Source organism: Mytilus galloprovincialis, chromosome 4 (genome assembly GCF_965363235.1).
Source record: "Mytilus galloprovincialis chromosome 4, xbMytGall1.hap1.1, whole genome shotgun sequence".
In the NCBI taxonomy this organism is placed as follows: Eukaryota; Metazoa; Mollusca; class Bivalvia; order Mytilida; family Mytilidae; genus Mytilus; species Mytilus galloprovincialis.
The window spans coordinates 59,810,520-59,825,340 of record NC_134841.1 but is presented as its reverse complement, the minus strand read 5'-3'; the positions used below and the strand labels follow the sequence as shown (position 1 = coordinate 59,825,340).

Here is a 14,821-nt window from a genome sequence, read left to right as displayed (position 1 = left end):
AAAAACAACAAAAAAACTCTTTTTTGCTCAATCTTGTCGTAAGGTATTTTATTTTTAACTGAGTTTCTTTCGACTAATGGTTTTTTCACGTTATAAAAAAAATAAGATAGAATGATATTTCAATATAAGCGGTTTAATCTTATGACAATTTGAAAAATAAACAGGAAAATAATGCATTATATATCTAATCTAATGACAATTCTATCAGGGCAAATTTACTGTATATGCATAAGTTAGATTAGTATTAAATTCGGGTTATTTTCCGTTTTTGAGCCTCCCACCAACTTAACTTTTGATGTCTATCTAGTGCCCACACAGGAACTTAATCCTTAAGTGGGGCAGATGGTATTGTTTTGACGTCGCAAATACTTTCAGTTGTCGATGTTTTTTTGACATTATCGTGATGTATATATTTTTTACTTCATTTACTGACGGTTCTTTCAAGACAGCTAGATTCAAGGCCACAGTGACTAGTTGTGAAGTCCGCTTTTCAAGTCGATGATAACTAATAGATCTCAGTGACATAATCTTATATAAATTATATAACCCTCATTGGAGTGCATTCTTGAATCACATAAAATAGGATAAATGAATAATATTATATAATATTAAAATAATGAACTGAGCAAAGCTTTATGAATCATTTTGTATCTTTTGTAAAACTTCTTTATAATGGTCCCGTTCCTCCTCTGCTTTTACTCTCGCTGTCCTTTCTTTCTCTAATTCTTCTTTCATGTCCTTCCGTACACATATATTAACGGCTGAAACAAACAAAAAAACAGAGGTTTAATTGACATATATCTAAATAAAGTACATCTAAAAAAGAAAATATACAATCTATTTTTAAACAAGTTTTGTGATTTATCTCGATCAGTTGATATGTTGAAGTGCATTAGACATTCACATTTACATGTCATCATATTTTACGACAAAACGAGATGATTTCAGATTCTCAATTGTAAACTTCCAAACCTATATAGCAACATTCCACCAGCGCCTGCATACGGACTACCAGTAATCATCTCAAGTTGATACGACATTCCAAAGCTTGTATTTCCTGATATTATTTTTATCTTGATATAGAGTGTTGCTGCTCACAAGGTAGCTATTAAACCAAAAGTTACAAAAGGGGAAGTTAAAATCATCTCTTTGTAAGCTTTACGGACGCCAATCACGAGTTGGTAGACACTTATGGAATATCCGTTAATATCTGATATGTCCCTAATGTCGTAACTTCAAACCTTCCCCTTTTCTCGAATGTGACCTATCGAATCATACGTATTACCGGATTTGTATACGTACAAACATGAGCAACACGATGTGTGTTATCGCTTACTTATCCGGAGCACCCGACATCATTCCCTCAATGTTTGGTTGGATTCTTGTTGTTCTATGTTGTGGTCCGTGTATTTATTGTCTGTTGTCCTTTTTCTTTTTAAGCCATGGCGTTGTCAGGTTATTATTGACGAATGCGTTTGATTGTCCCTCTGGTATCTTTCGTCTCTCTTTTACAGTTGTTAAACAAAATCTTATAAACAAAACATATTCAAAATAAACAAATATTGTAGATAGCTCTATCAAATATTGTCTTCAGGAAAACAAAATCAAAAGACCCAAAGCTCAAAAGCAACTCTATATGTCATTCTTAATACAAAAAGAAAAAAATATATTCGTTTGTTGATAGAGGATATTTGCCACATATTTTTATTTGTCAAGAGAGTATATTTATCACAGATGTGTTTGTAAAGAGAGCATTTAACCACATATTTTGTTAACAGAATATCTTTTCCACATATTTGTTTTTAGCAGAGCATTTTTACCACATTTTGTTAACAGAGCATATTTACCACAGATTTTGTTAACAGAGCATATTTACCCTTGATTTGCATGTTACGAGAACATATTTACCACAGATTTTGTTAACAGAGCATATTCACCCTTGATTTGCATGTTAAGAGAACATATTTACCAAATATTTAATCCGTGCAAGTTTACCACACATATCTTTTTTAACAGAGCTTAATTACCACACATTTAAGTGGTTTTTTTAAGAGAGCTGTTCATCACATACATGTATGTATTTGTTCATTGAGCGAGCATATTTACCACATATCAATTTAAAAAATCTCCATAGTCGCAGAAGGATCATAAGGATTACCACATCTCTAACTGCTCTACTGACTGGTGCAAACGTTAGAGCCAGATCTAATATAAATGACAGTAATACTATAACGGCATCAAAAACCTAAATAGAAATGACAATACTGAATTATTACATCTCTAACGGTGTTCTGATTGGTGCAAAGTTGAAACGTTAGGACCAGATCTAATATAAATGACAGTAATGCATACACGGCAACAAACCCTAAATTATAAATGACAATACTGAATAATAACATCTCTAACGTTGTTACTGATTTGTGCAAACGTTAGAGCCAGACCTAATATAAATGACAGTAACACTATCACGACATCAAAAACCTAAATAGAACTGACAATTCTTAATTTTTACATGATTTTACATCTCTAACGGTGTTACCGATTGGTGCAAAATTAGGACAATGATCCAATAGAGAAAAAAGAATGTTATAAAACACAAAACACAAATAACAAAGTTGTCTAAAATAAGGTAGAGTTATTTTTTCGGGGAAAAGGCTAACATTAACAAAGAAAACCAACAAAGTTGCAAGAAGAAAACAATCCAATTGTTGTTGATATGAACTTATCATTACTATATACATAATAAAACAGTTTTAGTTCAGTAACTTCCGAGTACTCTTAGATCTATTAATTGTTTCTTTAGTCTTCCAGTTAGTTGTTTTGTGCTTCAAGCATATCTGATCAGTCAACAAATTTCATGTTGTTTTTTTATAGTTCGAACTGACGGTGTGATGCTACACCACTGTCCATTTTGGCAAGGGTGCTCATAAACATGTTAAGCCCAATCACATTATGCACGTACCTGTCTAAGTCATGTGCCTGTAGTTCGGTGGTTGTCGTTGTCCGCCACATTCTGCATATGACTGTTCCAAGTCAGGAGCTTGTAATTCAGTGGTTGTCATTGTCGTTGGTTATTGTTTGATATATTTGTTTTTCATGAATCTGGTTGTTGTTTTAGCTCGTTTGAACTGTTTCAAAAAATGCCATGTTAGGACCAAAAGGTAAAATCACAAAAATACTGAACTCCAAGGAAAATTCAAAAAGGAAAGTCCCCAATCAAATGGCAAAATCAAAAGTTCAAACACATCAAACGAATGAATAACAACTGTCATATTCCTGACTTGGTACAGGCATTTTCTTATGTAGAAAATGGTGGATTGAACCTGGTTTTATAGCTAGCTAAACCTCTCACTTGTATTTTGAACTTACGTTGAGTTTATCTTTAAAAAATTCCGCTCCATCAACAATAATTCTTAAAGCAATCTGAAAGTTAGAAAAAAATAAAATCACAAAAATACTGTACTACGAGGAAAATTCAAAACGGAAAGTCCCTAATCAAACAGCAAAATCAAAAGATCAAACACATCAAACGAATGGATATCAACTGTTATATTCCTGTAATGGTACAGGCATTTTTTTATGTAGAAAATGGTGGTTTTGGTATGTTTTAATAGCGATAAACTTCTCATTTGTACAATAATCGTATCAAATTCCATTATATTGAAAATGATGCGTGAACAAAACAAACAGACGCAATAGGTAAAAATGTCACAAATAGGGGTACACCAGTAACACGAACCCTACAAAAGACTGGGGTGATTTCCGTAAGGGTAAGCAAATCCTACTCCACATGTGGCACCCGTCGTGTTGCTCGTGTTATAACAAAGCCGGCAAATAGAAAACAAATAAATATACCAAAACGGCCGGAAATAGTGGTCAAGGGATCTAGATTTAACGCTTGATGCAAAAAAAGAAGAAACATGGGAAATACAAATCAGCATTTACAGAAATAAATGGGTAGTGGCCATTTAGCAAATCACTTTCTTGATTTGGGACATACACCATATAAATGGTATATTCAAATAGTGACTGGTTTTATTTAAAGGCTCACAAAATGAAATATTAATTACCTCAATAACGAAGAAACAGATCAAGGAAAACCCAAAGTAATGAAGTCCATTTTCCACGTTTTTATGGTTTTTGGCTTTGGCTTCTTCAGTTTCTCCTGGTACTATAGAAAATAAAAATAGATAATAAGCATGATATTTTTCAAGCATTTGAAATATTTTATATCGACCACTATCAAGTAAGACTCTGAAAGAAAAAATTCTAAACCTATAATAATGTGTGGAATATCAAGGCGACGGTTTTTTTATGTAAATTTTAAGATTTTTTTAAAAGTAAAATAACAAAATAATATCGAATTCCAATGAAATTTCAAACGCAAGGTTCCTTAATAAATGGCACAATCAATAGCCCAAACACATTAAACGAATGGAAAACAACTGTTGTATTCATGGGTTGGTATATACAGTCATTCCCTTAATATGTAGAAAATGTTGGATTTGTCACGTATTCTGGAATATTATTTCCACTGGACTAAATATTACAGCATATGTTCCTAACGGGGAAAAAATAGAAAATAATTTTTGCTACAACAGGAACAGTTATTATGACATTGTTTATAACAAAGTTTGTAGTGGAACGTCTGTTTGGCAGAACAAATATACGCTGACAGATTAAACCTGGTGTTATGGCTAGCTTAACCTCTCACTTGTATGACAGTTGCATAAAATTCCATTTTGACATTCGCAAACCTTTATCATTTTGACGCATGTATCAAATAAATTGTACACCTTTTAATGCTGATGTGAAATTCAACCGATCTTCAAATGGTTTCTTTAATAAATCAAGATTAACGGACTTTTCTCCTATGTATCTCTATATAGATTGAAGGACTGTCGGCGATAAACCGAATGATGTTCTTGTATTGAATAGGGAATGTGAGTTGGTGTTAATAAGTCATCGGGTTTATTACATATGGGATGACATATGATGAAATATGTCTATTTTCTAAATTTGCATTGTGAGTTACAATCGTCTTGTCGACACAAATGTAATAGCTTCCCATCTTATTTTATTGATATTTTATTTTACTTACCTGGTATAACATTCAAATCAACAAGTAACAACATCAGTATTATGAGAGCATCTAATACTATCAAAACAACAACAAAAGCATGGAACAATTTGTTGTGAAGAATACAGCCAAGCTTGTCTTTCCAGCTGCAAATAGAAAAAAGCCAGACTTTCTACATATAAATAAGATGTGGCATGAGTGCCAATGAGACAACTCTCTATCCAAGTCACAATGTATAAATAAGTTATAAATTATTGGTCAAAGTAAGGCCTTCAAAATTGAGCCTTGACTCACAGAACAGCAAACGATAAAGGGCTCACGAAATGACTAGTGTTTAAAACTCAAACAGGAAAAACAACGGTCTAATCTATATAGAACAAGTATGTGTCCAAAGTACACACTCACATTATCATTTTCCATGTTCAATGGACCGTGAAATTAGGTAAAAAAACTAATTTGGCCTTAAAAGTAAAAATATCAACCAAGAGGGAACATGTGTACTAAGTTTCAAGTTGATTTGGCTCTAACTTCATCGAAAACTACCTTAACCAAAAACTTGAACCTGAAACTCACACTTTTAATTTCTATGTTCAGTGGACCATGAAAATGGGGTCAAAAGTCTAATTTGGTTTTAAAATACGAAAGATCATATCATAAGGAACATGTGTACTAAGTTTCAAGTTGATTGGACTTCAGTTTCATCAAAAACTACCTTGACCAAAAACTTTAACCTGAAGTGGGACGAACGGACGGACGGACGAACGAACAGACGGAAAGACGCACAGACCAGAAAACATAATGTCCCTCTACTATGGTAGGTGGGGCATAATAAAAGAAACGAGAAGCACGTATGAACCATACCAACAAACGACAACCACTGAACAACAGGCTGCTGACTTGGGACAAGTGCATAAAAATGCCGTGACTCTAAATGTTTAAATATGCGCAAACCTTCGCCCTAACAAGAGACAGTAATGTAACATTACAGCATAAAAAAACACACTATGAAATATCAATAGAAGGAGCTAATCTCGATTAAAAAGACATTAAAACAAAATCAAGTAAACATACACATGTCCATTTTAATTTGTGTTTCCTTTTTTACCTTTTTAATGAAAAATTCCGAAAAGGGAACAAAAATCCAGAAAAAGGTTTATATACATCGCCATCCATCGGTTGTCGTCTTCATATTGTTCAATATCTTTTAGTGTTTTAGTGGTATCAACAAAAAGATCTACCCTAAGCATATCATGGTGTTTAGATCGCAAGAATCACAACTATAAAATATATACCTCCTAAGAGAGGACAATTATTTTTCGGGTTTATCTACATGTAAACTACGATTATACTACTTTAATATATAGAACCTCTCTGTATTCTATGTTAGTATAGAAAGTCCCTGATTCTGCCTACTGTTTTCTTTGAAATGTTTACTATTTAAGGGGTCATACCACTTGCATAAACAAGTAAAACATGTTCAACTTCATCTAAAACTACCTCAACCAAAGACTTTAACCTGAAGCGGGACAGACGGAAGGACGGGCTACCGAACGAACGAACGCACGGATGCACAGACTAGAAAACATTATGCCCATAAATGGGGCATACAAATTTATTGTTGAAAGGGAAAATATTGATTTGGCAAAAATGAAAGTAAGGTAGAGATAAGAGGAAGGCAGGACCTTTGGGGGGGGGGGGGGGGGGGGCGGGCGTCGGGATCGGGTGTTTTTAAGCTCCTGATTTGGGGGTTGATCCTTTAATACGTGATCCGGGAATATATTTTTCGATTTCGGGATTTCGGGATATAAGTTTCTTTAAATTCTACATCTCGGGACTTCATGGTTTTAAGCACGGAATTTCGGGATCAGGACCCCTCCCGACCACCCCTCAAATTAGCCTTAGTCGGTCTTGGTCATTAATACAAGATTCATATCCTACCATTGGCATGTTAATAAGGCTCCCAAAAGAAAAAGCACTGATGGATTGTCCTAGAAGCACATTTTATTAGACTAATAATGGTCGATATATAAGTGTCAGACACCTATGTAAAAGTATTGATCTGCCTAGTAACTTTATTAATTTTAGTAAATACAAATTCAGAAAATGTTTACTTAATTGTTTAAAAGTATCCTATGTTAAATCTTGGGAGAATGCTTGTAGCCAAAATAGCCAAGGAAAACTAAGAAAATATTGTCAATTTAACACATCTTTTTGTAAAGAAAATTATTAGATATCTTGAATAATTTTGATTTGACAAAATTCAGGATTTCATCTCATAGACTCAAAATTGAAACTGGGAGATATTCCAAATTAGAAGTTCATCAAAGAATTTGTGTTAAATGCAATTTAAATAAAGTGGAAGATGAACTTCATTTTCTTATAGAATGTCCTGTATACTCTAAGGATAGAGACCTATTATTTGATCTGATATTTAAAGAATGTAAAAAATTTTACTCCTTAGATATGGTCAATAAATTTATTTGGTTATTAAACTGTGAGTCTATTAATATTTTGAAACAACTTGGCTATTTCAAAACACCTGCCTTGAGTAAACATTTATTATATAACACTGGGATACTGTTAGCAATATTTATAATGTCTAACTTTAGCATACTGTTTTATTATTCTACTTTATTGTATTTGTAAATTGTAACTTTATATTGTCATATATGTATATGCACTATGCCCCTTGAGGGTACCTCTTATGGAAATAAAAGATATTCTATTCTATTCTATTCTATAAGCAGTTACATTTATTTCATGTTTGAAACGGTGCAAATTTTTAATTTGATTTGACTTTTACCAAAAGAAGCATTGTAGCAAAGGAGAAGAATAATTGTGGTCTGAGGCCCGATAGTTATCAAAGGCACCAGGTTTATTATTTAGTACGCCAGACGCGCGTTTCGTCTTTATAAGACTCATCAGTGACGCTCATATCAAAATATTTATAAAGTCAAACAAGTACAAAGTTGAAGAGCATTGAGAATCCAAAATTCCAAAAAGTTGTGCCAAATACGGCTAAGGTAATCTATGCCTGGGATAAGAAAATCCTTAGTTTTTCGAAAAATTCAAATTCAAAGTTTTGTAACAGGAAATTTATTAAAATGACCACATTATTGATATTCATGTCAACACCGAAGTGTTGACTACTGGGCTGGTGATACCCTCGGGGACGAAACGTCCACCAGCAGTGGCATCGACCCAGTGGTGTAAATAGTTATCAAAGGTACCAGGATTATTATTTAGTACGCCAGAAACACGAAATAATTGAATTTAACAGAAAGGAAACAAATATCGGACTTTGGAAAAAGGGAGAGAGCTTTTCATACCTTTTATGAAATTCTACATACATAATATCTTTGACAAAAAATTATCCTACAATAGTTTACAAGCTGTATATGCCCGCGATTTCGCGGGTGTGTTCTAGTGTTATCATAAATTTAGAAATTTATCCAACCTGAATGGATTTGATAAAATAATGATATTTCGCCTCAAACTTTTTGTTGTTATGTAAGGATAAAGTTAAAATAAAATAAGAGATTGTGCTGCAATGATGTTCTTTTCTTTTATGCTTAAAGGACTGATTGATAAAATTAAAATTAGACACGAGGAATTGTCAAAGAGACCGACCAAAGAGCAGAAAACACTTAACCCAATGCCATCAATGGGACTTCAACTCAGCAAGAAAAATCCTGCATTCCGAGGTGGGCTTCAGTTGGCCCATGAATAGTAATGTATTGTAGTTCAGTGGGAATGGACGTCAAACTCATAAACATATAAATGAACCAAAATAAAAAAAAAACGGTTCCTGACTTGGGACAGGCGCAAAAATGCGGCATTGTTAAACATGTTGAATAAGATAATATCTCATCACTCCCCTATACCTCTAACAAATGTGAAATAAACAAACACAGTTTAAAAGAAGTCCGAGTCTAATGAAGGAAAAGGTAACAGAAATACAAAGCAAAATAACAATTATCAACATGAATTAAACTAGAGGCTCTAAAGAGCCTGTGTCGCTCACCTTGGTCTGTGTGAATATTAAACAAAGGACGCAGATGGATTCATGACAAAATTGTGCTTTGGTGATGGTGATATGTTTGTACATCTTACTTTACTGAACATTCTTGCTGCTTACAATTATTTCTATCTATAATGAACTCGGCCCATTAGTTTCAGTGAAAAATGTTAGTAAAAATTTACAAATTTTATGAAAATTGTTATAAATTGACTATAAAGGACAATAACTCCTTAGGGGGTCAATTGACCATTTTGGTCATGCCATGGAAGTATTATATTGACTACTTCCATGGTACAATGTAATTAACAGGGAGATAAAAGCATTTTATTTTTTGTTTGAACCAAATATTAGTTGTCCATTGACCAAATTTGTTTTGCTTTCACCAGCTTTGAAGATGATATTATCAAAGAATTGATAGAAAACAGCACAGAAGCTTACTTTCTAGCTCATCAGGCCCAAGCATCATGTTAGGCATTGCCATTACTAAAAACCAATAAATGTCTTCTTATCTGAGGATCAATTCAACATTTTAAAGTGTTTTACTAAATGATACTGACAAGCCACCACAAAGATATATATATAGAACCATACAAATAGTTAGCAAATACATATAAAAAAAGATGTGATATGATTGCCAATGAGACAATTCTCCACAACAGACCAAAATGACATCGAAATTAACAATTACAAGTCACCGCACAACCTTCAACAATGAGCAAAGCTAGTGCAGCATAGTCAGCTATAAAAAGGTCTCGAAATGACAATGTGAAACAATTCAAAGGAGAAAAATAACAGGCTTATTTATGTACAAAAAATAAAGAAAAAAAGAATATGTAACACATAAACAAACGACTACCACTGAATTACAGGTTCCTTATATCATGTTCTCAGATATCATCTCCCAATTTAAAAAAAAAATCACGAAAAATTGAACCTATTATGTGTTGCTCTCCTAGCTATAAAATGTATCCAAAATCAAAGATGTGGAACATATTCTATCATAATCATTTGGTAACTAATGCAATTACTGTCTCTTCCATGCGCGTCTTGAACATAAAATCTAAATATTAAATAAACAATACTCCTAATGCTCAGGTTGGTTGTCATCGTGCAACACAGTAAATAACACATATAGGAAAATCATAGAACTCTCTTTTGTCATAAGACACTGTCAAACATTCAAACATACTATCCACACTCATCTGTGTCCACACTTGTACCATTATAAAAAAAATATATATACGAGAATAACATAGCCTGTATTATTGCAACAACTGGTTTTAGAATAGATGTGTTTATTTTAAGTCATAAATTGCCTTAGTCGTATTTGGCACAACTGTTTTCAATTATGTGTCTTCAATGCGCTTCAACTTTATACTTGTTAGGCTTTCTTACTATTTTGACCTGAGCGTCACTGACGGGTCTTATAATTTAGACGAAACGCGCGTCTGGCGTATCAAACCACAAGCCTGGTACCTTTAGTAACTATTCATTACGATGCAAAGACCGTACGAGTTACACAATGTTAATTTTAAAAAATGCCATCTTTAATGACCTGACAACAGTATCGTAACTATGTCTCTTAAAAGAGTCTGTTTAAAAGGTTTTGATAGTTTTTGAGGTTAACGATGACCCGTTTATGCCTTGCATACGGAATATTACCATAAAAGATGGATTGTGAAATACCTAAAGGTTTAAGATGTCTGCATGTTGATTTATATTTTGAGATGTCGTTGTAACGATGATAACATTAAGTAAATGATTTGACAAGTTTGTGATATCGAAAGCCCTGGTGTATTATATATCAATAATCAAGAGATTCTTTTTTAAAATCAAATACGTTTTTACATACACGAATGAATTGAACAAGTTGAGATATACAAATACAATAATATGGTACCGATCCTGTATTTACAAGTTGATGAAAATTTGCATATAGGCTATTTTAGATCTGATCAAATCAAATATGTTATAAAAAATATAACTTCATGTGCTACTTTTTGAGTAAATTGAGGTTCAAATTTCAGATATTTCCTCAAAATATGGATTTGTGGACATATTTTTCCTTTCGACAGAAATACATAACTTTTTTGTTTTAAAAGATAAACACGATCTGTTTTTTGTTAAATTATTTGTAATTTGTGTTATATAAATATTGCATAAATTTGTACATTTTATTTTTACAAATAACTAAAATTTATCAAATGATCATGATTGTAGGAAAAAAACGTAATTTTTGGCTGTATATTTATCAAATTTTAAAAAAATTGCTCTATTTACGTTTTCATGAAAATTGGTACACATAATCTTCTCACGTTATCAAACCAAATGCCATTGTAAAATAGGGGGGTCCATGAACTCGTTTTTCAAGTTAAATCAGTTTGAATGCTAAAAATTAGAAGAAAACTGCACATCTTTTCCCGATAAGTCACCGTTTGACGTCGCGAAAATAACAATTTACGTTAGTAACGTCATTACCTCCCCTGTAACTGTATCGTATGCCCAGATCTAGGAAAGGGCACTAACTTGTTCATTGTTAGTATTAGATTTAGTTTAGGTCGGTTCAACAATGATAAGTCGCTTTAGTGTACATACTGAGTTCATTTATGAGAGCCAATACTAGTATTTTAAAAAGATTATATCTAAAAATGTTATTATTTATTTGTATCATAATGGCAAATATTGTTCAATCTCTCAAATTTGGACAGTTATTGTTTGAAGCAAGATTAAAACTTAAATTTTCTTTTTTGTTTTTACATGCATTTTGTACAGTTTGTTCTGTGCATTGCACATACCTGTACTGTAAAGCCGTTGCCGAGTAAACTCGTGTAGAACAGTCTAAGTGGACGCATGTCATGTCAATATTATTAATAATGGTGGTTTTTTTTTATAGGCGCAATTGTTTGTTGGTGGCCGATCTTTTGTAATACAGTTTTTTAAGTCCCATCCTTTGCTAAACTTTGGCGATTGAGAGCTTTATAGATGACACTCATTTAACACCTGTCTAGTGTTTTAAAGAATACATATACTGACTTATCCATGGCTTTCAGATGTTTGTTTTGTTTGGGTTGCTGTCTCTTTGGATTATACCCAACATCTCGTTTTTTCATATGCGTTATATATTTGAAAGCTTATTAAACGAAAAGAACTGTTTTTAATACTGCAATTTACCAGATGAAAATGTATCATTCTTACCTTTTATGAGAAACGTCTTCGTCGTATTCCATATTCAAAACATTTGTCTTTGTTATGGGGAAGAAATATTTATGACTACATCATGCATAGGTAAAATTTAACAGTGATAAGGGTGATTTATTTCAGGCCAAAATTAAACATTACTTAGATTGGGTATTTTGAGGTATAGTTTTGGTGCATAATATTTATCTTTAAACCCCAAGTTTATCTATCTACATTATTTCAAATAATCTTGCTTTCATGTATCGGTATATATCTGTTTTCCTTTAAATGGACCCGCTTTCTTTATCTTTAATTGTATATTTAGATGCATCCATTTTTCTCGTTTGATTTATAGTCTAGATCCGGATCTTCACAAGGAAGTGACAAATTCGTAGATTTACCTTGATTTATTAATTATTGATTTTTATTGTATTGCTTACCTATTAAAATATACTATGAAAAAGACATGTTCTATCGATAAGTGTCATGCCAAAAAATGACTTATATGTCCCCGTCTTTCCACCAACAATACGATATGGTCCACATTTAATGGTACCACATTTTCTTTAAAATTTGAAACTGATATAACTTGAAAAACGAACAGTCTTATTTATTTACTCACATGAAACAAACCGGGATTCGGTATTCAGTACGTACGGAAGCTGGACGGTATTTATCTAAACGCACTCAAGAACATCTGTATCGTTTTAAAAGACCCAATAAATTCAAAAGTATCATTTATCAACACAATTTCATATAGCAGTCCTAAGTATGAAATCGTTCAAATTATAATGGCATATTGTTATTCTAAACTTTTTCCTAAAATTGATCGTCCTGAAGATCATAAAAAACATTTTATTAAAATAAATTATGTCAATAAAGGGTTTGATCATGTTAACGACCATTCTGTTAAAGAACAAATTCCTGGATATTTTGATAATACTGAGCTCCCTCTTATTTGTTATATTTACAAGAAATCTACCCGGAAATTTGTGTTTAATTATAGCCAGTTAATATCAGTGAAAATACACCTACTTCATGTAATTGCAGTAATTCCAAATACATTTATGGACCCATTTCCCATGTTATAACAGGAGATCTTAACATCGTTCAAGACCGAGAGTTGAAATCTTTCCTCAGTAAAGGACCTAAATATCGCCAATTCAATTATAAACATTGTTGATATACATATTGAGCATTTTAAGGAACATTTTACTCTTAACAATAACCACAATAAACCTATTTCTCGTATCAAACATCAACTAAAAGAACTAGCCAAGGAATTTGTTTCTGTCCCGGCCGATAAAGCTGCTAATAATATTATTATTGTTTGACGTAAATTTTACATTGAGGTTCTACAAAAAGAAATCACAAATTCACCACCATTCCAACTGACTCCATTTTCAGAAAACGACATCTGTAACAAACATAAACTTTTAGCTACCGCTTTACAAGCCGAAACAAAAACAATGAAAGTCCCAACTATGTACACAAAACACCTTACAAATATAGATTTATTTCGTCTCCAAGCCATTGTTCCACTACTAAATTATCTTTTCTTCTTACCAGTACACTTGGCACAATCAAAAACCTGATAATAAATTGTTCAAATAAGGCCTTCGAAAATAGTGGAATTAATTACTTTTGGAGTGTCAAAAACTCGTTGGAAGTACTTGATAAACTGCATGCTTATATTGGTGATTTTGAATCTGTTCAAAGTTTTGATTTTTCTACCCTATATACCACATTGCCTCACATTCTCATTAAGAAAAAAATCACACATCTAATTAAATGGGCAATTAAAAAGTCAGAATGTGAATATATATGTTCAAACTCTTTATGTCATTTTTTAGTAGCAATCAACAACAAAAACCTATGTCAATTGGACATGCTTTGATACTATATCTGCTCTTGAATTTTTACTAGATAACATTTTTGTTCGCTTTGGAGATTCCGTATATCGTCAGGTTATCGGAATTCCGATGGGGACTAACTGTGCACCACTTATTGCGGACCTGTTTTGTATTGCTATGAGTTACAATTTATGACAAAAATCTGCAAAGACCCATCAAAACAACATCTGATACACAAATTTAATAATACTTTTAGATATTTGGATGATATTTTAGCTCTCAATAATGACGACTTCAGTATGTATACTAAAGAAATTTATCATGTTGAACTTACTTTAAATAAAGCTAATACTAACAATGACCACTGCTCTTTCCTCAATCTTGATATATATATCATTAACGGAAAGCTTACTACTTAAATTTATGATAAAAGTGATGATTTCTCATTTCCTATCGCTAATTATCCATTTTTAGATGGTGACGTTCCCTTGTCACCATATATATCTCAACTTGTACGATTCGCTCGTGTATGTAACAATGTTTTAGATTTTAACGAGAGAAATTCATGTATTACTGAAAAATTATTACACCAGGGTTTTCGATATCACAAACTAGTCAAAACATTTACTAAATTTTATCATCGGTATAAGGACATCATTCGTAAATATAGCTCAACATGCTTATACGTTC

General features: G+C 32.5%; 1 protein-coding gene across 2 annotated transcripts; it reads right to left on the bottom strand.

Moving 5' to 3' along the window:
• Nucleotides 1-112: 112 nt before the first annotated feature.
• Nucleotides 113-12,399, bottom strand: LOC143070679 (voltage-gated hydrogen channel 1-like). Of its 2 annotated transcripts, XM_076244878.1 has the most exons (6): nt 12,297-12,399; nt 5,102-5,226; nt 4,071-4,171; nt 3,370-3,423; nt 2,107-2,245; nt 113-761 (listed from the first exon to the last, which is right to left on the bottom strand). In XM_076244878.1, exons 1-6 carry the CDS (start codon nt 12,326-12,328, stop codon nt 634-636), a joined length of 579 nt encoding a protein of 192 aa, XP_076100993.1. In that variant the 5' UTR covers nt 12,329-12,399; the 3' UTR covers nt 113-633. The 2 variants fall into 2 exon arrangements, with proteins under 2 accessions (XP_076100993.1, XP_076100994.1); XM_076244879.1 differs by lacking the exon at nt 2,107-2,245.
• Nucleotides 12,400-14,821: the final 2,422 nt, after the last annotated feature.